The sequence below is a fragment of the Melanostigma gelatinosum genome, assembly GCF_949748355.1.
Source record: "Melanostigma gelatinosum genome assembly, chromosome: 7".
Classification (NCBI taxonomy): Eukaryota; Metazoa; Chordata; class Actinopteri; order Perciformes; family Zoarcidae; genus Melanostigma; species Melanostigma gelatinosum.
Genome location: NC_136640.1, coordinates 25,502,909 through 25,527,210, shown reverse-complemented (window position 1 = coordinate 25,527,210; position 24,302 = coordinate 25,502,909). Strand labels below are relative to the sequence as shown.

The 24,302-nt window shown below is 43.4% G+C and overlaps 1 protein-coding gene across 6 annotated transcripts in view; it reads right to left on the bottom strand.

The window, feature by feature from the left end:
* myo18ab (myosin XVIIIA b) overlaps positions 1-24,302 on the bottom strand; it is a 155,784-nt gene that overhangs the window by 109,473 nt on the left and 22,009 nt on the right. For 3 of the 6 annotated variants that reach the window (XM_079272194.1, XM_079272198.1, XM_079272195.1), the window contains exons 1-7: positions 9,011-9,109; positions 7,238-8,455; positions 5,420-5,482; positions 4,170-4,316; positions 2,881-2,946; positions 2,148-2,235; positions 586-692 (exon numbers count right to left, since the gene is read on the bottom strand). In XM_079272194.1, the coding sequence (XP_079128320.1) occupies positions 586-692; positions 2,148-2,235; positions 2,881-2,946; positions 4,170-4,316; positions 5,420-5,482; positions 7,238-8,356 (1,590 nt within the window). In that variant the 5' untranslated portion in view covers positions 8,357-8,455; positions 9,011-9,109. Of the gene's footprint in view, positions 1-585; positions 693-2,147; positions 2,236-2,880; positions 2,947-4,169; positions 4,317-5,419; positions 5,483-7,237; positions 8,456-9,010; positions 9,110-24,302 lie in introns of those variants that run through there. The other 3 variants (XM_079272197.1, XM_079272199.1, XM_079272196.1) reach the window with 2 other exon arrangements.

The window sequence follows — 24,302 nt, the reverse complement described above, 5'->3', positions numbered from 1 at the left end:
CGACAGTGAGTGACAGGTGGAGATGAGTGCCCAGGGACTGCTTCAGGCTGCATCCATCGGAGTTGGACATGGAAGTGAAATGAACTCACCTTGATTCTGTTTTATTAGAAGTGGAAATCTGGCTTGACTGAGATAATTCATAAAGTCAAATTTAAATGTACAAAAAACACATCACCGAAACAAAGTATGAGACACAAACTCATTTCCTATTTTGAAACCGTCTGTAACACTTATTTTTAGAATGAATACAGAGTATATAAATTACATATACAATTACTTGCAATCACTAATACTGTGATACACTGTGTCTATCTATTAAACAGGAGGTCTATGACATCATCACACCATCAACTAAATGACACAGACTTTTTTTGTCCTCTGGGTCCTGATATTTAGAGCCTTACAGTCACTATCTATTGTGTTCTGTACATCCTCAGTAGACCAAATGATCAAAAATACCGAAACATTTATAAAGAATACTAAATGATATTTTCATCAGACCCAGGAGTGAATATGAAAAACAAGTTGGTATGGATGAACAGTTTGTATCAAATGGTGCGCTACCATTAACCGACTCCCTTTCACCTTTTCTATGTCGTCTTCGTCCACTTCCAGTATTGTCCCATCATGCTCCAGTTTGACCTTCACCTTGCCCTCTGGCAGGGAGCCAGCCTCCGTCTTCACTACGGTGGCTGTGAGGAGAAAAAAGAGACAGCAAGCACTGACACAGTAGCTATTAGCTCATCTGTTTATCTTAACTGGCTAATTCAAAGGCAAAGACATGTTTCAAACATTGGAGCTTGCAGACTACCACCAGAGCTTCTCCGCTCACTGAGAATCAGAAGAGACGATACAACTGTTCCTCTGTTAACAGAAAAACTAAGGACTCTGCTAACCTTTTAACACCCGATTATCCACCCCTTTCTAGCACGAAGAAAACATTCCCTATTAGGAAAAATGAGATCATATTTGGATTATTAGGTCTAATACCTGTCTTATCTGTTTCTGTGGATCACCACCAAAGAGAGACAAGCAGCGAACACAATGTCAGGCTTTTCTAATCATTAAAAGAAGAGTTCCGCCATTGGGTAATACGCTTATTTGCTCTTTCAAAGATAAACAAGACTTAATAAGGCTCATGTCTGTGTGTTAAGTACAAAAGCTGGAGTTAGGTTAGCCTAGCTTAACATAAATACTCAAAGCAGAAGAAAACAGCTAGCCTGGCTGTGTTCAAATGTGAATCACATCGACCCCTCTAGCACACTGATGAACACGTTGTATCCCTTCTGTTTAATCTGTACATGAAGAGAAACCGTGAAGACAACACATTTGTAGTTTCAGGAGGAGCTACGTGCTGGAACTGTTGGTTGGTGATGGACAGATGGAAAAACTGTTGTGTACATGCAACTCCCCAAAGATTAAAGATGAACGGTCGACAGAGGTCGATCCGCAGAAAACGAATCAGTAACAATCAAGTAATCACTAGGCATGGTCTATTATTGTGAGATGAGAACTACAGACAGAGGATTTGGGCCAAGACCACAGTATGACGTATTAAAACAGAAAGTGAATACATTAAAATGCAGCAATGACACCTAACAAACAGAAAGGCCGGGCGACCCCATAACGAAGCAGTTAGGACAAAGATGGGACAGATGGGCGTCGAACCCGAGACCATATGGGCTCATTTGTGCCCATGTGGTCAAGGGTTTGATTCCCATCTGGCCTGACCGTTTGCTGCAACATTCTCCTACCGTCTTTTCCCACATGTCCTGTCGCTCTCCACTATCACCGTCAACTAAAGGCAGAACACGCCCAAAACATTTCCCCGTCTGAATATCTGCAGCGATGACATTTCACTTGCCAAAAAGGTGCTAAATGAATTTGGATCGGTTCTTTCTTTCTTTCCTCCTAACTTTAAAAGCTATGTCATTGAGAAACACACAATCACACTGCAATTCAGACAACTACATAAAGTACGAATCCATCTAAAAAGCTATTCAAATCCTATTATCTTTGTCATTAGACTTGACTGGTGTACAAGATTAAATTTAAGTAAAAGACATAGAGCGCAAAATTGCCCCCCAAAAGGTGAGAAATGTCCGACGTCGGAACGTTTAAGAAGGAAGCAAAGTAATCCATCTCACCCAGGGAGAAGCCATCTTTGTGGACAAGCCAGACTTTCTCTGATCCATACCAGACTTGCTCCGCTGTGATCTGCTCTTCTGTCTTCACCTGGTGGACAGAAAGGACAAGCAGAGAAATGAGTGGAGAACAGGTACGAGGAAGGTATTATTGCCGAGTCACTGGACCAGTCGTAGTCACACGGAGTCGGTTTGAAAACACCATTATTTCCACTTTGATAACCAGCACATGCTGAAAGGTTATGAAGGGAAAGCTTGCCAAGATGATGACCATGCAGTGGATGACAGTGGACTCAAAGGCCTCACAGTCCACTGAGCACTGCTGCTCCTTCAGGCTGCTGTGTGACAACGTGTGTGTGTGCGCGCATGTTTGTGTGTCACAAACTTCAAAACAAGCTTTAGGGGGGTGTGATTGGGGTTTTAATGGCAACCCGGGATTACCTGGGTTCAGTCAACACAAACGGGACAAAAGTGAGGGAGGAACACCACAACAATACAACAAAATAATAGAAACACATCTTAAAGCACATTAATGACAAAGAAAAATGAATCGTGATCATTTTGGATGTAAACCCAAAGAAAGGAATTCAGTCTTAACGACTGGTTTCACATCATAGTAGTGGGAAAAGTGAACAAGGCACACTGCACTTGGCAAGCAGAGGGTGAGCACAACACAGCACAACATTCTACGGAGCAGGGTGACGATGGTGGAGCTGGTGGAGGAGTACACTCAGACCTGGGATTGCTGAGCTGCAGCATGAGAGGCCTGAAGGAGGGCCACAGGGTCCTCTTCCACTGATCCCTGGGGATTTGGCCGGCATGAGGAGGTCAAAGGTCACAGTTATGTGCGAGTAACACAGAAGCACACAGATAAATGGAGCATTAACCGCGTAGCATTGCATCTGAACAAAGTGAGGTTTGTCATACTTATCCAGCACAGCTGTGTGAGAGAAATCCAGTTAGTGTACAAGTGTGATCGTCTATGAAAGGACCTGTTGGGATGCGTTTGCTGGCTTCATGGTAGATCAGCTTTAATGTCACACTTTCAAACACATTCATGGAATAAAATGGCTGCATGACGACAAAAAGCATTGAGGTAGCGCCTGAATGTAATAATTCGCCACACAACACTCACACATTCCTCTTTATTGAGATGTAAACAGCATCCATACATGCCAACCAAAAGCCCACGCAGGTCGCTTCTATCAGCCTGATGAGAAACATCAGTGACTGTTTAGAAGGTAGAATTCAGTGAAGAACTGTCACTTTAATCCGTGCTGCCAGTACAAACAGAGATTAAGGACATGCTCAACCTAATTCAGCAGCTGCCAGTCAGGCTCTGCTAAAAGTGAAAAAATAGATCTACTCGAAAGGTACCGAAAACAAAGCATTGTACCTTGTCACCTAACAACTTGATCACCATGTATTGACTCAACTTGTTGCTTTGTTTTGTAGGTATGCCACCGAGCAGACTTTGGTCAAAAAATAGCTCCAATGCTAACTGTCTTAAACCCAGAATGGCTGGATTTCTTTTTTACAGCATTCAAATGAAAGATCTCAGGAGTTACTTACTCCTGTACTTTCCTCCTGCCTAAACACTACTACATAAACCCTACATCTATCTCTGTACTGGATCATTATTCTCAGACCATTGCTAGAGGTTTCTATCAGACCATTCTTTAAAATGTGGTTCCCTTCGTGCCAAATAAAGAAAAATGTCGCGTTTCCCCTTATTTGTATCCTTTGTAGCTTGACATAATGTCTCCAAAAGTATTTAGACCAAAACGTTCTCCGACTGACCACCAGGCTTACAGTCACAGTAAGGTTAACAATAAATCATAACCAAATCTGATCAGTCACATCGTGGTTCTGGAATCAATTCCCGTAAAGGGTTTGATCCACAGGACTGGATTAAATCCTGTAGCCTAGCCTTTCATCTTTTCTATTGGTCACAGTGTAATAAAGATGTTGGAAATACTGCAGACATGGGAAATGAGAAAAAGTTAGAAGGATTCCGGGCCTTACACTCTGACAAGTCACACGAGCACAAACTCCAGCCAGGAGGCCCAGAGGAAGGCTGGAGGGCTGCGGTACCTGGAGGAGGCCCTGGGACAGCGGGGCAGCAGGGGTGGGGGCGTGGGCAGAAGACCAAACAGTGACTGGCAGCTCCAGCTGAGCCACAAAGCAACCACAGCGACACAACGACAACCAGCAAAAGCAGTGTGTTTGGGGTATGGAGAGAGGACAGAGAATGAGGGGACAAAGAAGAAGACAAGGTCAACATGGAACTTTGGGGAAAGACAATGCAGTGCATGAAAGCAAAGAAGAAGAGCATGGACACTTGTCCGTAATGGAGAAGTGGAATGGCTTTGCACTGAGTAACCATGGGGATGGAGATGATTCCTATACAATGACTAAATGATCAGTTCAAACCTATACAGTTATTGCTAACTGTCAGAGCGGCACATTAGTAGGAGGCAGGTCCCTTCTGTGGTCGCTTACTGACATCCATTCGGTTAGTAACTTGTTAGTAACTTAGTTACAGACGTGGATCTGTGAGCTCTCTGCAAGTCGATGTCTACACTCAGCCTAAGATCATTTGAGAGGGAGGAACCTCCACTTTATACACATCGTACAAACCACTGTTAGATTTAGTAGTTTACAGCTATTTCAATGTGTCAGATATATGTTTCATAATCAACATTTAGACAAAAGACTGGACCGGACTTGATATGGGCAGATATCCAATATTACAGGACTCAGGCAGGGGAAACTTTCCAATGAGTCCACAAAGGCAAGCAAAGTGACCAAATGTTCAACTGGGAAACTGAGATTGGAATTTTGACAGCAGCCTGCCTCACGTTTGAGGCAGGACAACAGCAAAGGGGGAAATATTTCACTCCGTCATGAGTCACAACTGTTCTGCCCCAGTCAGGAGAGCAGGAGTCTCCTCTGCTGTGTGTCTGTAGGTATACCCCAAAACACTGAGCATGTGAGGCATGGGGACTAATGCTAACAGCCTAGGAGAGCCTTCTGTGAGCCAAGTCGGAGATGGAGAAACAGACACATGCAGTAGAACCAACCGGGTTAAGCTGATAATGCACTTATTTTTAAGGGAACATAAGCGGTGTTAATTTGACTCAGTCTATAGTACGGTTAAAATAAATGTGTGTTTAACGGCACAAAGGTTTGCTGTTTTTAGTTGTGCAAGAGACAAAGAGACAGAGCCAAACCAAGACATCAATAATATGCAGATGGCCAGCAGGGTGATTTACAGGGGCACTGAAGATCCTCATCAGGCGCCTCTGAGCCTCCTCGGTGGGACTGAGCGGCTCCTCCTAAAGGTCAAAGCAGCAACACATCGGCACTAAGCGCACTAATAAATCCCACAACTACACGAGCGCAACGTCACAAAGCAAATGCATATGTGATGTACTCCTCACAAATCAAAGAGGGTCTTGACTCATGCTCCCTCGAGGACATGCTGCACACTCACACTTATGTCATCAGCATCACAAAGCATCTTGGGTTACTTTGAAAAGACCATGTTAGTAGCACTCCCAAGGTAAATGTTCAAAGGTGCTCCAGTCAGCATGCACACTAGCAAATCAATGCTTCACGCACACAACAGTACAATTGTTTGGTTAAAAAAAAGAATGAACGAACAACCCAGCACAGCAGATCAAGTAATTTGGTGTTCTTCAGCCTGTGGGGTAAAACCCCGATTCATTAAGATTTGTCATAAGGAAGTTAATATCTATCCAGCAAATAAATAAAAAAAACAGATTTCCAATCTACTACATCCCTCTATCCCAAAGTATGCCACAGTCAATGCTTTGAGAATCTAGGAACAGAATTCCTTCCAAGAGAGACTGTACTGGTTAGTGTTGGAGCCCACTGAGACCCAGTGAGGTCTTTGTTGCACAAATTCAGCAAGAGCCAGGAATAATGTTCTTTTTGTAACTATGTCTTCCATCTGTAAAGTTGTGCTCTCTGTGCCTGTTCATAGCTTTTGAGTTGCTCTCCTACAATGCAGCACTGCAGTAATTGGCTCTACATGGGTTTGCTGTTAGTGACCAGACACGCTGGGCTACTGAAGTCCCTCATTTGGAACAGTCTCGGGTGGGACTCTGCCTCTGTAAACACGGCGTATGAGCTACATTCTGCTATGTGAGATCTCATGGGTGAAAGAAAGTAGCAACTGTAGCAACTGCCTGTCTCTGATGGTAGACTCCAGAGAAAGAGTTGTAGTGCTCAAGAAACTCTAAAAGAGCAAGCGCTTAAAATATGCTAAATGAAGAAGCTCTAGAATCTCTAACAATAAACAATCTGCTATTTTGACAGCCAATCCAAGTTTTTTAGGAAATGAACAGTTGAGGAGGAAATACAATGTGTGTGACTGATCTGTCACCAGAATGGTGAATTATGATCAGGAAGTAAACAAATACTTCATGCTCCTCAACTGCCACTGTTGCCCTGGAGCAAGACACTGAAAAATAGAAGACTTGTAAAATAACTTGTTTAGTGCCCAGTGAAACAAAAGACAAATATAATGACTAAAGACCAAAAGTCTAAAGGCCCAACTACAGAATGTCAGGCCCAACCTGACCTGAGCCTGCATCTCTGCTTTATTCCATTCATTACTGACCTTGATCTTGCTAGGCTAATGCACAACATTGGCCTGGCTGTCTCTTCCCCATTGAGGATTGAGTATGAACTTTCAATACCCATGGATGTTGAAACCCTTTCCTGTTCTAGACCAACGCATTGGACAATTGAACAGAAGGACAGCAAACCAACTGAGTAGCTATTCTCTCACCTGCTTATTTACCCTTGTAATTCTGAAGAAAGGTAAGCAATGTCTTGTGTTATATCTATATAACATATAACAGTATATCTAGCAATATCTAGCATGCTTACAATGGCTATCAAGTGACTCTAAAACCGTGCCACACTGAGGTTACACACACATGGTATCTATAAGCAAATCTCCAAAGTGCTCTTCTATTTCAAACATGCATTTCAAATGTTCATGCACTTTCCACACCAGTGTCCCAAATGCTGAGCAGACATGCAAAGTGTGGACAGTGTACCTCTTGTTGACTGACGGCAGTTTGTTGAATGGGCATTGCTCCCCGAGGGGGAGCCACTACACTGGGATTGGGGCGGGGAGGAGCAGGGCTCAAAGACGTGGCAAGTGGAGAGGTTTGAGGAGCTGGGATGAAATGTGATGGAGGAGTGAGGGAGGGATTATTTTGGGCCACAGGGGTGGCAGGAGGATTTGTAGGGGTGGGTTTTTTGACAGCAGTTGGTTTGGGTGCAGGTATGAAGCCAGGAGGTGGGGACAAGTGTGAGGGCTTGGGAACTGGGATAAAGCCAACAACTGGTGGGAGAGATGTGGGTCTGGAATGAGTCGATTTGGATGACTTTGGAGAGGAGTGCTCAGAAGATGTGCTGGTGGGGTTTACAGCAACCACGGAAGGTTTGGCCTCCTGTATACCTTGACTAGCGCTCATTGGTTTGTGATTGGTCTTGTTCGGCTTTAGGGTGGTTTTATCCTCTTTCTTCTCCTCCGACTCAGCTACTTTTCCCACTGTCTTCTCATTATTCTTCTCCAACTCTATTTTTTCTGGTCGTTCATCTCTCCATACTCTGGGGCGAGGCTCCCTGGTCCTGCCTCTGACCATGAGGTTTGTTAATCCTCGCGAAATGTCGTCTTTGTCTTCCATTTTGATGACGTCATGTTTGAAAGAGAACCCTGACACCGTGGGGGCCTTAGACACTGAAGCTGGGGCTAGCACTGCTTGAACTGCTTCGGCAGCAGGAGCTTTGTGTGAGGGTTGTGTTGGCATGGTAGTCTCTTCTTCTTCTGTGGGCAGGACCTTCCTGACTACACGGCGAACCATCTTTACTACTTTCTTCCGTGTCAGACCCTTGTCCTCTGTAGTATCCGTCTGGCTGGTGCTGGTGCCTGAACGTTTGACATCACCCCTGGCTGTACTATTGACCACACTTTTGCCCATTATGCCATTTTGCTGTCGCTCACTGTTCATAGCTGGCTCTGGGCTCAGATGAGCTTGTGGTGGTTCAGGGCTCCTAAATTGCTCAGCCGCCTTTGACGCTGGTTCAGGGCTTTTGAAGCGTTCAGGCACTTTAACAAGTGTCCTGACTTTTGGTGGGGAGGGACTTCGGACCCGGGCTACCGACTCCATGTGGGAAACTGATGGGGGACTTGTTGCTTGGAATAACCCCTTGCCAGGGTCTAGAGCTGACACTGACCTGGACCGGCTGGGCAGCCCTTCACTGTCGGACTACTCGTAGAGAAGAAAGAGAGGTGTAAGGACATGAATGATGAAGGAATATGCAAGCACTATGTCGTTATGCCTTTAATAATCACTCAAAAGATTTGGTACCTTTATGGGTACGCTGAACAATCACACAACAAAGCTACAAAAACTGTCTATCTGAGCAGAAGTGGACTGAACTCAATGATCAAATCTCATGAATATGCACCTGCTCATGTCCAGGTGGGATTCATCCGGTTGGAATGTGTATGATAGGGTTGTGTACCTCACATGGAACACTTGTACAAACAACCTCAGAAAATAAATTCATTTGAAAGAGGTTCAGAAGATGAAAATGTCCTTGCACGTGGCCAAATCTGATCTTAATTACAATGTGTGATACTAACTTGAAATGAGTCAAGTTCTACCAAAAAATGTACAAACAATACAGCATGAAGTTGGACTTTGTTCTCTACAAAGAACACGTCGATAAAGAGCTGGCAGACAAGATAAGACAGCTCGAACATGACCTCTCTGAGGAGAAACACATGTACCCAGGCAGAAGGGACAGCATTTACTTACACTTCTGCTTCCTGGGATGTTATCTTCTTTGACCTAAATGTGTTGATATCAAGAAGACAACTAGATCAAAACCTGAACACTCCATGAAGCGGTTGTCCGTCACACGCTGTGCAAACCTCAAAGCATGCACATGATCTGTTCTTTCTCTAGATACAAACACTCAAGAGCTAAAACTTAAAGCACTCACTGCATTGGAAGTGAACTGGTTATGTGTCCAGCAAATGACAGGTGGTACAAAGTCGCAGCTACTATAACATGTGCATATACGTGTGAGTGAAAGCCATCACATTCTTACTGTGATACAAGCAAAGGCCACACGTATCTAAAGACACACATGTTATACACAGCATAAAACACTGGAACACCATGCAGTGTAAGAGTGCTTTATGAAATGTCCAAATGAGACTTCCCTTTTGCTCCCAGAAGGAAAAGCGAGATGAGAATGCCATGTTGGCTGATCTGCTGTCATGGGCTGTGATGGATGAGATGAGAGCAGAAGGAAGAGGAGGTGGAGGGGAGCTAGGAGAGGAAGAATGGTGAGAACACAGAGACAGATTAACAGAAATAAGGATCTTCAGGCTCGAGAGACAATTGGATTGAAAACAGAGAATAGGGTCTGGGAGAAGCAGAGGATGAACAGGAGATTAGAGCAGGTTTAGAGAAACGAAAACACTCAAAAGTCAAAGGATATCATCCTCCCACTACAGCCTGTAGAACTCAATGAAGGGGGATGTATCCTGGGCTCCGGACAAATGTCAAAGCATTATTTTAGAATGCTTTGAGACATTTTCATGATCATAATATCTTTGACCAAATATCTCGATATCCATATTACAACGGTACTGCAGGGTTGACCACCTTCTGCAGAATATATACACGAGGAGAAGTAAAAAGGACACTGCATTCAGAACACATCACAACCTCTTTTTACTTTGGAAGGGAAATAAAGAAAAATGATAGGTTGAAAAACAGAAATAAATGTAATGTGATTCATTCAGTTAGTAACAGCCATGCTGTTGTTTTGAGTTGTGAATGAATTAAGTGCTTTTTCCCCACATATTTACTGACGTTTTTTCAACTCTTTTCACCACAGCCAAAATGGGAATTACATTACACTTAATAGAGTTGACTTCTTTGAAAGCTGACGGAACCTTTTACCTCTTGACCCTCATGAGGAACGTGTGTGGAAATAAGCAGCGTGGACGCTGTTGGAGACACAGTTCATCGAGAGAGATTAGGCCTGCGTCCCTATTTGTTCCATGTGACGTGCACGGTTCTCAGCAAAGACTGAGCATGAAGATGATTTGTTGACGGCTAGATGTAGCAGAGCTGCAGCAGTGCTGTCTGTGTATCTGTGGGCGCCGACATGAAAAGCTGTTCGTAACCACAGACAGTATGACCTGTCTGGGAGTGATGTAGTGCATCCGCTACCGTCTCTCCTGTGTGTTTCTCTCGGTAAGGACAGTGACCGAACGTGAGCGGTGACGGTGATCAAACCGGTACACCCGTCCCTAATGAGTGGGTACTGTGTGGATTTGATATAATGTGATTGTGGTGTGATCAGGCCTTTCCATCAGTAGGAAAAATACATTTACCACCATCTAAAACAGGCAGTGTCATACCGTCTCAGGAGTGTTGTGGTATGCTGCCTGAAGCATACCAGGCACATCCAGTCCGCTTTCTGCCTCGTCTTACTCATCTTAACCAGTTTTACACAAAACAGAACAAAGCTTCTTGATCTCCGTGACTTGGACTGGAGGCGTTCAGCATGTCAGTGTCCAGGTCTGGCGTGGCTCTTATCAGAGGTCTCTGAATTAGACCACTGACTAACAGGTTTATTTCTGGACCAGCCAGTGGTACTGTAGGGATGTGGGCCAGACTCCCCCCTCGGAGAGAGGCCACCAGGGGCCAAAAAAGCCCTCACACATCATCACACAAACATCTTCGATGGACAGATAAGTTGACACCAACTATCAAACAACACCACCTTACTGTCTCACCCTGGAAAATATTGAATGGAAGCACATTTCAGAATGCAATATTTTCTGTTTCCACGAAAACAAATGGTAAAAACTTGCTTGAGGATGCTGTATCGATGCTGTATTTAAGCTGTGCTAATATATTCATTACAGAAAAAGAAATATTTAATCAGAAATAACAAATCACAAGCCAAACTCTACACTCATAAGATTCAAACAGCATTTGACCACCACTCTCACACATAAACAATCACTGTCAATCATTTGACTCGTCCTGCCTGATTAACAAATGAGTATTTTGTCAAGTTTCCTGACTTGAGTGAGATGTACACACACCGTGACACACGGGGAGAGACGAGGACATATGAGCAGAGCAGGACTGTTTATTGAGGTGTGAGTCGTGAAAGTCAAATCATAGGACGATCTCCAAAAGAGAGAAATGGCCAGAGAGACCAGAGTCACTAGACTCTGAAGAATTCACCTCTATGAGTCTGTCCAGTCAAACACCAATTTCTCTTTTTAGAAGATGAGAAAAATAGAATATTCACTTCATTCTGAATGAACTGAATTTAAAGCTGCAGGGCAATTCAGTGAAAATTATTTTGCTAAAATGAATTTCGTTCAGTAATTTATTTTTTAATCCAGCCGTTATTGTACTTGAAATGAGAAGAACATTTATTTATGTATTTCTATGTATTATTTATAATCCATCCAGTTAAATTTGAAAAATGAGATTAATATGTGTTAAAATATAATTGATGTGTACTTTCTTTATTTGATTTGACAGTTGTTTACTACACAGAGGCGTTACTACGACTAGACCTCTTTAATATAGATATACCCAAATTATATATATATATATACATATATATATATATATATATATATATATATATATATATATATAAATATATATATATAATTTGGGTAGTGGGTCCCGGCTTGTCATTAAGGGGTGATGGTGGATCCCGCAGCCAGACCAGTTGAGAACCACTGTTCTGGTGTGTCTTCTTAGCAACACATAAGCATAAAAAACAAAAACTGCTCCTTAATGTTATGTAGTATTGTTACTTACATCTTGCTTACATCTTGTATTGTTACTTACATCTTGCAAAAGAGATTTTTTATCTCAATGGGACTACCTGGTTAAATAAAGGTGTTTTAAATTTTTTTTTTATTCAAACGTATTCGGTTCGTCATGCGTACCGAACCGTGAGCCTCGTACCGAACGGTTCAATACGAATACTCGTACCGTTACACCCCTAGTTTTAACGTAACGTTTTAGAAACGTATATCTCCTTCCAACATCTCCAGGTAACGAGTATCACTATGACTCAACGTGTGACCATGAAGAGCTCCACATCCACTGAACCAGCCCGAACATGAAGAACATCTGAATGAGAGTCCATGGAGCAGAGCCAGATAGTTGTCGCACCCTTTTGGGAGCTGGCCGATGCTAGGCTATGATTGGCCGGACTGAGTTTCACAGCCGGGACGGGGCAAAGGGTCTATTGATCTCACAATGAAGAAATATGTGAAACTGTCTTTCTGGGGGGGGAAAGGTGGGATTTGGTCAGTGAAAGTCAAACTTCTTTACTCCAAAACATAGAGGTGGAGTTGAAGTCATACATCACATGAGCATCCCAGGTAGTCCAGTCACAACAGGATTCAGTGAATCATGAAAACAAGGCAATATGGCTGAAATCCTCCTTACAATGACCACGATATTTGAGATTGTTCACATATGGCAGAAAACATAAAATGAGCAAACTGATGTTCAAAACATAGAACTGTGCTCCACATTATCGAATGACACCAAACCTTTCCTTATTGTAAAACAACTTCATACATTTGTACAATTACAACTGGCCTACAGTCCAAACATGAGAATACTGAATGATCAATAACAGTGAGTCTGAATGTGATCGGTCTGAACGCAAACACCTCAAAGATAATTGAACTAACTAAATCAATAAAGAGCTTATCAGAGTATCACAACCAATGGCACAGTCAGCTATGTTCATATGAACTGAAAACAACTAAAGTTCACTTCATCTCAGTCTAGACCACATTTCCCAACAGTCACATGAGCTCACACTGAGCCTGTCTCTTCAAAGCAGACTCACTTCTACCTTTGCATTCCACCACTCTCTCTGGTTAACCTCTGGTAGGAAAAGGGGAACCATCATTTGGCACAAAGGCTGCTATTGTAAAATACTACGATCAGTTAGAAAACCAGTAAAGCTGCCCCCTCAGTGAACTGTAGTCTAAAAATAGTGCCACGGGCTGTGGGCCTTCAAGGGCCCACGCTTGCCATAGATTTTCCGCAAAAGACCCCGTTTCTGGTTAAAAGGTTATCACACAATGTTCTACCTGGTAGTGAAGTAATTCCACGGCTCCTGTATCCAAATAGTTCCCACAGTCACCGTTAAAATAGAAACAAATGGCCAGAGTCGAGGAGATCCCAGCAAGCGGCTGGAGGCACGGTGGAACGTGAACCAGCAGAGCCGAGGGGAGGGGGAGGCTCCGATAGGCCGGCTATTCCTGACGGCGGACGGACCAGAGACGTGGGGACAGCTGTTGTGATATGAAGGTGTTGAGCTGGGGTAAAAATAGGAGCCTCCGCTCTCCATGAACCCCCCAGCACCTCCATGGTCCAATCAGCAGCCACATACTGCTGCAGTTGCTGTCATCTCAGCTGCTCCTGTGTGTGCCCGTTTCTCTGTGTGTGTGTGTGTGTGTGTGTGTGGGTCCGTCAGTGTAACTGTTGTAGGTCACCGATACAAAATATAGGACTCATGACAGAGTGCATTCAGGCTGTTTCAGGGGTCCATCTGACACAACAGTGCTACACGGGAGTTTGTTTCGATATGGAGTCACTGTTAAATTAACTTGTTGACTCAACGTCTACGTAGACTGGCAGATGAAATAATCCACCAGCCAAGTACATCTTTTGCTGGTCACAATAATCACTTGCCGTTTTGTGTCACGTATTCATTCGTTTCATTGGTCCGTTTGATTGAGATAATACGGTAATATGATGAATACTGGCGACACACAGAACAGATACTGATGATACATTGTGAAGGAGCAGAGCTGACAACAGCTGTTATTATAATGTAGCTTCCATTTAGTTACATTAGTTCAAGCTCCATTCGGTAAAAATGAGTATTGGATGAAAGTAAATGATCACGTTATCAGTTATCATGACGTGTTCAAATGTAATCTTGTAAAAATGTATTTTTGGTGAGAAATGTGAATAAATACAGGTTTTAGTACTTGTTTCTAACAATAGCTCATTAAAGCTCATCATGAAAACAATGCCAACATTGTTTTATCAATACATATAATCTATAATAGCAAACATTTGATAAATAATGAACGAGTAGAATAATTGTTTCAGCAGCAGACACAGGGACAACATAAGACAGTGGTGGAGAAGATAGTCTTCAAATATTGACGATTCATTTGATTAAATAAGGTTTCACTTGAAATCCTCTTGCACCAAACTTTAAAACTAGCTTGAATTCAAACCTCTCTTTTAACGTGACATTTGACCTCTAAGCCTAAATTACATTTCATTTTGTTGCACCAAAACTTGAAACTCCAATTTAAAATGTGGTCTAGAATTAACTTTGAACCGACACTTGAGGAGGTTACACTTTTCAAACGGCTGTCTTTTTCAGATGGCTTGAGCAGAATGATGAAGTTCCTCAAAGAAAGTATGGGGACAGACCTTTTTGATGCTGCAGCTGAATTCCTCTCAAAGAAGCCGCTATGAGGCTGAGCAGGAGGACTGGACCAGCAGCAGAGTCTCCACAAGACACTGGAATCTAAGCATACGTTGCATCATGGGAGCCACAGCAAGGGGGAACTAAATGCAACCCCATCAGGTGGCTAAACTGTTACAGCTTTCCAAATGTTAACTCTGGATCTCTGTCAGTCAGATGCATCACAGCAGTCTGCCAGCTAGCTGGACAGCTAACGCTAACAGACACATGCGTCTGGTGGCACTTGTTCCTGAATATCTGCAGAAGCTAGTTGTGATGCTCCGTCGTATCTACCGGTGACATACCTTTACACCTTGTCCAAGCATCATTAGCTGGTCCAGCAGCTCAGCTGTACAGCACAGCTAACTCAAACAGGCTCAGCAGCTCTCTCTGCTGTGCCCTCTGTTTCAAGGACTCCAACGTTCTGCATGTCTACGGTTGAGTGTGTTGGAAGTTGCATCGTCTTCCTGTGTGAAACCATTACAGCAAAGAAAAGCAGAAGCAGAGTGGACCATGTGCTTCCCTCACTGCTGGCACTGAATGAGATGCTGACTCTCAACACTAGAGCTGCATGAAAAGCTCAGAGTCAAGTTCCTGCTCATGTTCGTGAACAGAGATGTATGAGCAGGTTCAACACTAACTCTTTAAGTGGTTGTTGCCACGCTGACAACCAGATATGGGCTTCTAGTCACCTTATCCTTTAGGTAACTAAGATACTATGCATGTATACGTCAGTTTAATAACGACAATGTGACATTAAAGAATAAAAGCTGTATTACAGGAACCAAACTCAATTCTTTGTCGTGTTTTCTGCGATACTGAATCTTAGTGTTATCAGTTATCCACTCTCGACTGATATACACATAGCAGTAGTGCAGCTGCTGTCTTGTTCTCCACAGATCCCTCAGAATCCAGCAAGTCATGTTGACTTTACAATGAAGTTGTTTTTGGACGTGATTTAGTTTTCTAAACCCTTGTGCTGATTCCCACCTCAGATCCATGAACCCTTCAGCACTGGATTGGAGACGACCTCCAATCTGTCTTCCTCTCACACATACGACAGAGAGATGTAGCATCACAATGTTTTCCAGTTGTTATTACAAAGCCACCACAAGATGGATACATGAAGGATGTAACAACAAATGGAATCAAGTATTCATGGGCTGAGAACTGGTAGTTTTAAGACTTTGACAGTGTGGGGTCTTTCCAAAAGGTTGAAAAGAGCTTTAATTGTTTCTCAAACAGACGTACCACCTGTCTCATTCCAACAGCAAAGACGTGATAATAAGTAAACCCTGTCACATCTAAATTACAGTCTAACTAGTTATCACTGTGTATACATGTGGGTGGCACATGTGTGTACATGATATGTTCGGCAGTTAGCATTTAGCATGGTAAATGTTCAAATGCAAGATTTACTTCACATGCTGACGACCGCCACAAGATGGAAACACAAGCAGCTGGACCTGGTGTTGGTTGAAGCCTTTACTTACCCGTCACACTGAATGCACCAGTCAACATGTCACCGTCGATGCGTTGAAGCTTCTTCTCCTGGCGTTTAAAGCATTACAGTCGTTGGGTTATGTTAAGGTGAGGACTGGGTCAGTGTTTTGGTTAAACAATGAAAAAGTCTCCGTTGGCTTGAAGCACAATTCTTTTGTCCTTTATACGTCCACCTCTTCCCAAAACATGAAGAGGGAAACGAACGTGCTCAGATTAGTTGGGAATCCATATGAATGTAATACATATCGATGATATTCATACAAGTTGGGGTTGAATAAGTGAAGTCTAAGAATACAACTCGGGACTTTAGTTGTTGTCACACAAGCAACACAGGGAGATGTTCTCACTCTGTCCATACTGAAGCTTTCACACGTAGACGATCCACCACACAAGCACACGGATCAGGCAGAAGCTCTCTTGTATTAGTTCCCTACCACCTCTGCTTTGGGACCAATAGATGGAGCCAGAGGAGCAGGAAAAGCTCCACATGCTTTTTGGATTCCTGCAGCCACACAAAGCCTCCATTATTTCCTAGAGGCTGCCATGATATAAGGAGGAACGGCACAGTGATGAAGATAAAGTGCAAGCAAACCACGCTGTGAAATGAATGTAGTGACAGCTTTAGTCCAGCTGACAGTGAGGATGAGGAGGAGGAGGAGGAAGAAGAGGAAGAGGAGGAGGAGGAGGAAGTGGTGGTGTACAGGCTGGGCTGTCTTTGGAAATAGAGTGCAGCTTAAAGAGGAGGGTGGGGTAAGAAGGGCGAGGAGAGAAATGCAGTGATGTAACACTGTGTTCAAACGTGACTACAAGTACCATGGAAGGAAGTGTGTCATGTAAAGCCAGGTCAGCTGAGAGGAGCACACATGTGGTCTGAAACTGTTCTGATATATTTAGTATCCTACTAGCTGCATCTGGAAGTCAGAACTAATCTAATCAAACTCATTTTTGGGAAAAGCGAATTCGGAAAGAAGCAGACAGAAGGGGGGTGTGGCCCGCTGCCCGTTTTAAAATGGCCCGAGGTCAATTTTTTTAATAAACTAGAATTTCGAATAAATTTCACTGTATATACATTGCACATCCTAGTTTAAACACTCCACCAGCATTTTACCATTTCTGCCTGTTCTGTTCCTTACAGCTTCATATCAGACAGATGTATATCTTACACCTACATTTGCAACGTCATCTTCTAAATGGGGCTCGAGGCCATGAACAGAAAACAATATTTGGTCATTTCTGCCTGCCTTAAGTTGATTTATTTACATAATTACACATCAAATCATAATATTTAAATAGGTACAGTAAACTAACTGTAATGTCCAGTGTCCAACTGTTGATTTGCTATTTTAATTGACAATTTTCCATAGCACACTGATTTTCTTGCAGTGTAACTGGTTGACAACGACAGTATTGTTTGGCCCCTGATGCTTGTATTGTTGGGTTTATGGCCCACAATCATAAACATTTGTCCATCCCTGACATCCTGGATATATCCATGTTCATGCTAGTTAATGATGTGCTAATGTTAGCTCGACAGGTTGTTTTGTAGAAATGTAACGTTTTAGGAAGGTATATCTCCTTCAACCTCTTTGAGTACCACTATTACTCAACATATACCAGCTCCAAAACCACTGACCCACCTGACCTATGGAGCAGAGCTCGCTGAAGCTGCGCTATGATTGGTCAAGCTGCGCTCGAGGGGTGGGACTTAACAAAGGGTCACTTCCCATGTACATTTCCTCAATGGCATGTGACATTCCAGTGATGCACCCAGGAAAATGCACTCGAATGTTCTCTGCTGTCAGGAGCTCCGCCGATGGTGACAGTACTTAACTTTTTAAGCTTAAAATGAATCCATCCTCATTTATTTGCAAATCTCTGACAATCATTTGAGTGTTGAAGAGCATCTCAGGCTGTGATAACTAAAGCCCTGATTCTGTGTAAAAAGAAGGAACACCTAATGGTAACGACAGCGTTGTTCTGCTGCATCGGCCGTCAGAGACCAAGCCTGTCTGTGTAAGAGAGACAGCACAGCATTATGCCCACGTTGTTTGTTCACTCTAAAGAAGCAAAGGCGGCATAACGGCAGATCTTCTTCACAGCAGTACAGCAGAATATCTGTGTAAAAGAGGCGCGTGTGTGTGTGTGTGTGTGTGTGTGCACGTGTGTGTCATGCCTGAGTGAGCTCAGCCGTGGTGCAGGGTGGCAGATGCAGGTCACACAGGGTGCATGATGTGTGTGGCTGTGGTACATATGATGCTGACATAAAAATGACACACACACACACAAACACACACAGTGTGAGATACCAGAGAAGAAGAGAACCCCCATCTCACAACATGATAAACAGACTAAACAGCTATCAGCTTCACATCACGTGAACTCCAAGCGTGTCCATTGTGTCTGGCTGCACAGATCTCTGAGGAAGGCCAAAACAAGGAAGATGCTTTTTACACAACTGTTAATAATCCAGCTGCTCTGACCTCAAGTGCCAGGTCAAAGGGCAAGGGTCAGGTGCTTCAAAATCCAAATAGAGACAGCGTCTCCAGCAGCATGTATTAGTGACGTTGAAGATGATCAGGGACAGTGCGTGTCAGGATCAGGAGAACGTTTCTATTCAGGCTAGTTTCACTGAGAGGAAGCTTCTCTTTTGCAGGAGCACCCTGCTCACATTCACTCAGTCACATTCATTCACACACAGAAGCTGCCCAGTGACACCAGTCTGATCTGCTGGCCTCTGAGCAGCTCCATGGAGCGGTAGGGGTTAAGAGCCTTGCTCAAGGACACCACGGTGGTCAGTGGACAGATCGTCTCTATATACTCACAGGACCTTCCTTCACACTCCACCAACGCTTTTCACATGTGATGACATTTTTGGACTACAGTGGTATTTTGGGAATGATGTTAGTTAATAACTATGCCATATGAAAGTCTTGAGTTATGAACACAGCGACAGAGCAGTGACAGGATGTAGTGAGTGAACAATGAGCCCCAGGGCGTAGGTCAGCAGAGGAGCAGCAGATACAACACAGAGCCAATCACTGCCCTGTTTGCTCAAACGGAAACTGAGCAGCAGATAAGCTGACATGTGCTGAAGTGTGGCCTTTGACTGTGTGTGTATGTGTGTGTGGAGTGATTGCGTAGGACTGGCACATTGACTTTCTGTATGTTTGAGGCTTCGCTGAATTTTAGCAGGTTGACGTGACCAAAAGAAGCCATTAGTGGAGAAAACAAAGCAGCTCATTGGCCGAGCTATATCCTACTATCGGTCTACAATTGGTCTAAAATATCACATGATTCACTGCGTTGCCTTATGGGAAAGTCTCTCTTTCTGGTCTATTTCTTTGACTTGCATGCCAGCTACACATGATACTTTGAGGTGTATAAACATGTTCTCCTTTTATTTGACAAATAAGTAAATGTTGTCTGAACACTACAAGCACTTTGGCATGATAAAACACTTCATGGAGTGCTTTTTTTAAATTGTTTTGCAATATAGACATGAAACACATTCAATATGAATAAAATGTAAATAAACAAATAAACAGCACTGTGTGCAGCAGTGGAGGCGGAGCTTCAGGACAGTCCAGCTGGATATGGCCTGCTAACGCTACATGAATGCTGAATAACGTTAAAACTGAACTTTTCCTCACTTCCCTGAGTCAACAAGCACCAGCAGGAACAACGTTTGAATATAACACTCATAACGGTAAAATAAATGGTTAAGCCGAGCCCGGCTGCCTGTGTGTCGCAGCGATATTTCAATAAACTGACCACATATACTGGGAGTCTCAACCGTTACTTTCTCACATGAAAACATATTAAAACTTAATAAAGGGACATAACAACAACATTTATTAACAGTACTCAGAACATTCTTTCTAAAGTGAAACTATTAACTATTAGTAGAACTATTCATATCAAACAGTAAAAGTCCTGCATTCAAACGTTTACTTCATGTGAAGAGTGACAGAGAGGAGACAGAGAGACAGACAGAGACAGAATGACAGAGATAGAGAGACAGAGAGGAGACAGAGAGACAGACAGAGATAGAATGATAGAGTGACAGAGAGGAGACAGACAGAGACAGAATGACAGAGAGACAGAGATGGAGATAGAGTGACAGAGAGACAGACAGAGACAGAATGACAGAGATAGAGAGACAGAGAGGAGACAGAGAGACAGACAGAGATAGAATGATAGAGTGACAGAGAGGAGACAGACAGAGACAGAATGACAGAGAGACAGAGATGGAGATAGAGTGACAGAGAGACAGACAGAGACAGAATGACAGAGATAGAGAGACAGAGAGGAGACAGAGAGACAGACAGAGATAGAATGATAGAGTGACAGAGAGGAGACAGACAGAGACAGAATGACAGAGAGACAGAGATGGAGATAGAGTGACAGAGAGACAGACAGAGACAGACAGAGAGACAGACAGATAGAGAGACAGAGAGGAGACAGAGAGACAGACAGAGACAGACAGACAGAATGACAGAGAGACAGAGACAGAGAGGAGACAGAGAGACAGAGACAGACAGAGACAGAATGACAGAGAGACAGAGATAGAGTGACAGACAGAGACAGACAGAGAGACAGAGACAGATAGAGAGACAGAGAGGAGACAGAGAGACAGACAGAGACAGACAGACAGAATGACAGAGAGACAGAGACAGAGAGGAGACAGAGAGACAGAGACAGACAGCGACAGAGAGACAGAGACTGAGATAGAGTGACAGAGACAGAGATAGAGTGACAGAGAGACAGAGAGACAGAGATAGAGAGACAGAGAGGAGACAGACAGAGATAGAGTGACAGAGAGACAGAGACAGAGATAGAGAGACTGAGAGGAGACAGACAGAGACAGAGATAGAGAGACAGAGAGACAGACAGAGACAGAATGACAGAGAGACAGAGAGGAGAAGAGAAGGTGGATGTTGGACAATTTATGAACAATTGAATGCCACGTTTGGCCACATGGGGCAGTAATACCAACCGCAGTCTGACAGAATATCTCATTGTGAAATATAACTTGTCTTTTTGGCTCCTACAGTTTCTGGAAGTTAATAATAACTTACCCAGAATGCTGCATTGTCACCTTCCCGACAAACATCGAACCCCTGGGTTTTGGGTCGACATACCCCACTGGTACATATAGTTAATACTACTACTAATATTTACTACTAATATTATTAGTGCATGTAGCCTCATCTTATTTCAACTGTGCAGAAAACACAGTGTTTGTACTGAAAGAAAAGAAGATGTACCGGTAGTTGACTGAGAAGTTTCACACCAAAACCAAATTGCTGCTACGACAAACTGCGACCGTCAACTTGCAAAATGATCTTTGAAATGGACATCATATGTCATGCCACAATTCAAACGGGGTAAAAAAAGATATTTCTCTCCATTGACAACCAAAGGTATTTGTTCCTGAAATGAGGTCCCATGAGGAACACTGAAGGAGAGGGTCCCGCCCCTCAGTATGTCAATCATCTCAGCGGTGGACTGACTGGAAGACAGCTATGTTTACATGACGTGGGACCACTGGTGTAACCTTAAAGAGTTAACAGCAGCCTACCGCACCCTCAGTTTGCCCTCAAATCACATTGACAGGTGAGCAGTGATTGTCACCAGGGAAACAGCCAGGTGCTCTGACAGAGCTGCTGTGTCACTGCGCTCAGTGTGGAGAGAAAGCAGACTGCTGACTGTGTGCTTTTCAGTCAGCACGGTCAGCACTGAGAGAGGCCAAACAAGCCCATCTGACACAGTGCTGCTGCACCACCACTCATTGGTCATCTCCTTCTGAAAGGAATCAATCCTGATCTGAGACTTCTCTCAGAGACCAACACGTTGGTCCCTCTCTCAGTACTTTCTGATCCCTGTACAGTCAGAGGCTCGACGCCCAAAGCCTGTTGGTACCTACTGAAGGCAATCATCTTTAACAAATCACTCATTTATGGTTCAGTCACTTCCTAATACAGGCAACCATTTGAGTTTTTAGCAAATTTTATGGGGACTATTTTCAGCTGCAGATTAATATGCATTTGATGCTGTGACTGAATTGCCATTTCCTGTCCCAGTCACACTGACACTGTACTGACATGAGCAGAACTTTGTTCCACAGGGGTTCGTTTAGTTTTGTCCCAACCAGTAGGTATTGAGGTAGTAGGGAGACGCCTCATGATGGCTCCTTGTGATTGTGAAACCAAACCCCTCACTGTAATTCCCACCTCCCCAGACCTCCCTTCTTTACTCACAGAGTCTCTCCTGCAGCAGTCTGCTGTATTATTCATCGGGGCTGCAGCATCTCTGTGAATAATTCAACTAAAGTGGAGGGGAGAAACTCACTCTGAAGCAGGCAGGAGGGCCGGAGCGACATGGACAAATGCACTGCCACATTTAAACAAGCCGACAGTAAAAACACTAGAGACCAGTGGCGGCTGGTGGAACATGTTCTAGGTAGGGCCATCCTATCAATTTCAGCATCCCAGTATGATTTAATGCAAACAAATTAAAGTATCAAACACGCATTACTACTTTGCAGTTAAATATTTAACATGTATTCCAACACAAAAAAAATCAGTAAATAACACTTATATAATATAACATAATATAATATAACATGTTTATTTATTGAGATGTCCTATGGACCTTGTTATAGGAGGTAAAGATCAGGAGAAGTAAACATGAAGTGCAATTATGAATACTGATGTTAAATTAAGCTATGATGAGTTTTCACTGTTAATTTAACATCTCAATTAAATGTTGATGTCTCCATGACCAAGTTAAGCAGATGAGACTGAGGACAACTATGTAGAAGAAAAGATGTTCACTTTGTCTAATATGTAGCTTGACAGAGTTCTCCATGTGTGTCCTGGTGTTCTCATGTTTCCTTACCTCCTCATCCCTCACTCCCTACCCTGGTGTTCTCATGATTCCTTACCTCCTCATCCCTCACTCCCTACCCTGGTGTTCTCATGTTTCCTTACCTCCTCATCCCTCACTCCCTACCCTGGTGTTCTCATGTTTCCTTACCTCCTCATCCCTCACTCCCGTAACTGTCCGTGCTGGATCCGTCCCCGTTGTTTTAAAAAGCTAAATAAATGATTAGCATGACGTCATCCAGCTAGCCAAACCTGTCTGGTGTACAGCTAGTACAGAAGCTTCGCATGTACTGCTTCCCTTTCCCGCGAGTCTGCTGTCTGATTGTGAGGTCAGGCTGATCTGATATCAGCTCTTTGGCTGCAGAATCTCCGCCAAAGTTCTCCTCTCAAACGGGTCTTGGAGGAGTAGTGCTCGCCTGTAGAGACTTCTCCTGACGAGAACGCGCAGCTAGGGGGGCAAAATCTTTTTGGCCCCACGCTGAATCAATTTGAGGGCGCTGATTGGCTAAATTGTATGTCACTCATTTATATCTTTTTTTTTTGTAAATATGTTTTATTGATTTTCACAGTTTTTATCCCACCAGGGAAGAGGATTACACATGTCTAAGGACAATTACAGATTGAAATTTAAAACCTCATTCCCGACCCTGACCACCCAACCCACCCAATGCAGGGTTACAGGCTATGGAACTTATACATTCAGGTAAATTCAGGTACATTCAGGTGACGGAGATGCAGACATAGTATAAAATAATTGCATTAATCGATCAGGCAAAGTAAAGCAATTTGGAAAATAAAAATAGCTAAAGAAAACAAAGAAAATTAAAGAAAAAAAAATTTAAAAGAAGGAGGGGGGGGGTCTGCTCACTGTTGCTATGGGGCGGATAGGGGATCCACATTAGTCTTTGTCAGGAGGTTCTTGTAAGGAGTCGTAGTATTCTAGAAAGGGTCTCCATACGTTACGAAAGGTTTGGGAGGACACTCTGAGAGCATATTTAATTTTTTCAAGTGTCAAGAAATACATGACATCTTTGACCCAGTGGGAGAACGATGGGGGGGCACGTTGCTTCCATCTCAGAAGGATCAAACGTCGGGCCACATTTGGTAAACGGGCACGGAAGTCTTCTGGTATTAAGCCAAAGAGTGCGCAAAT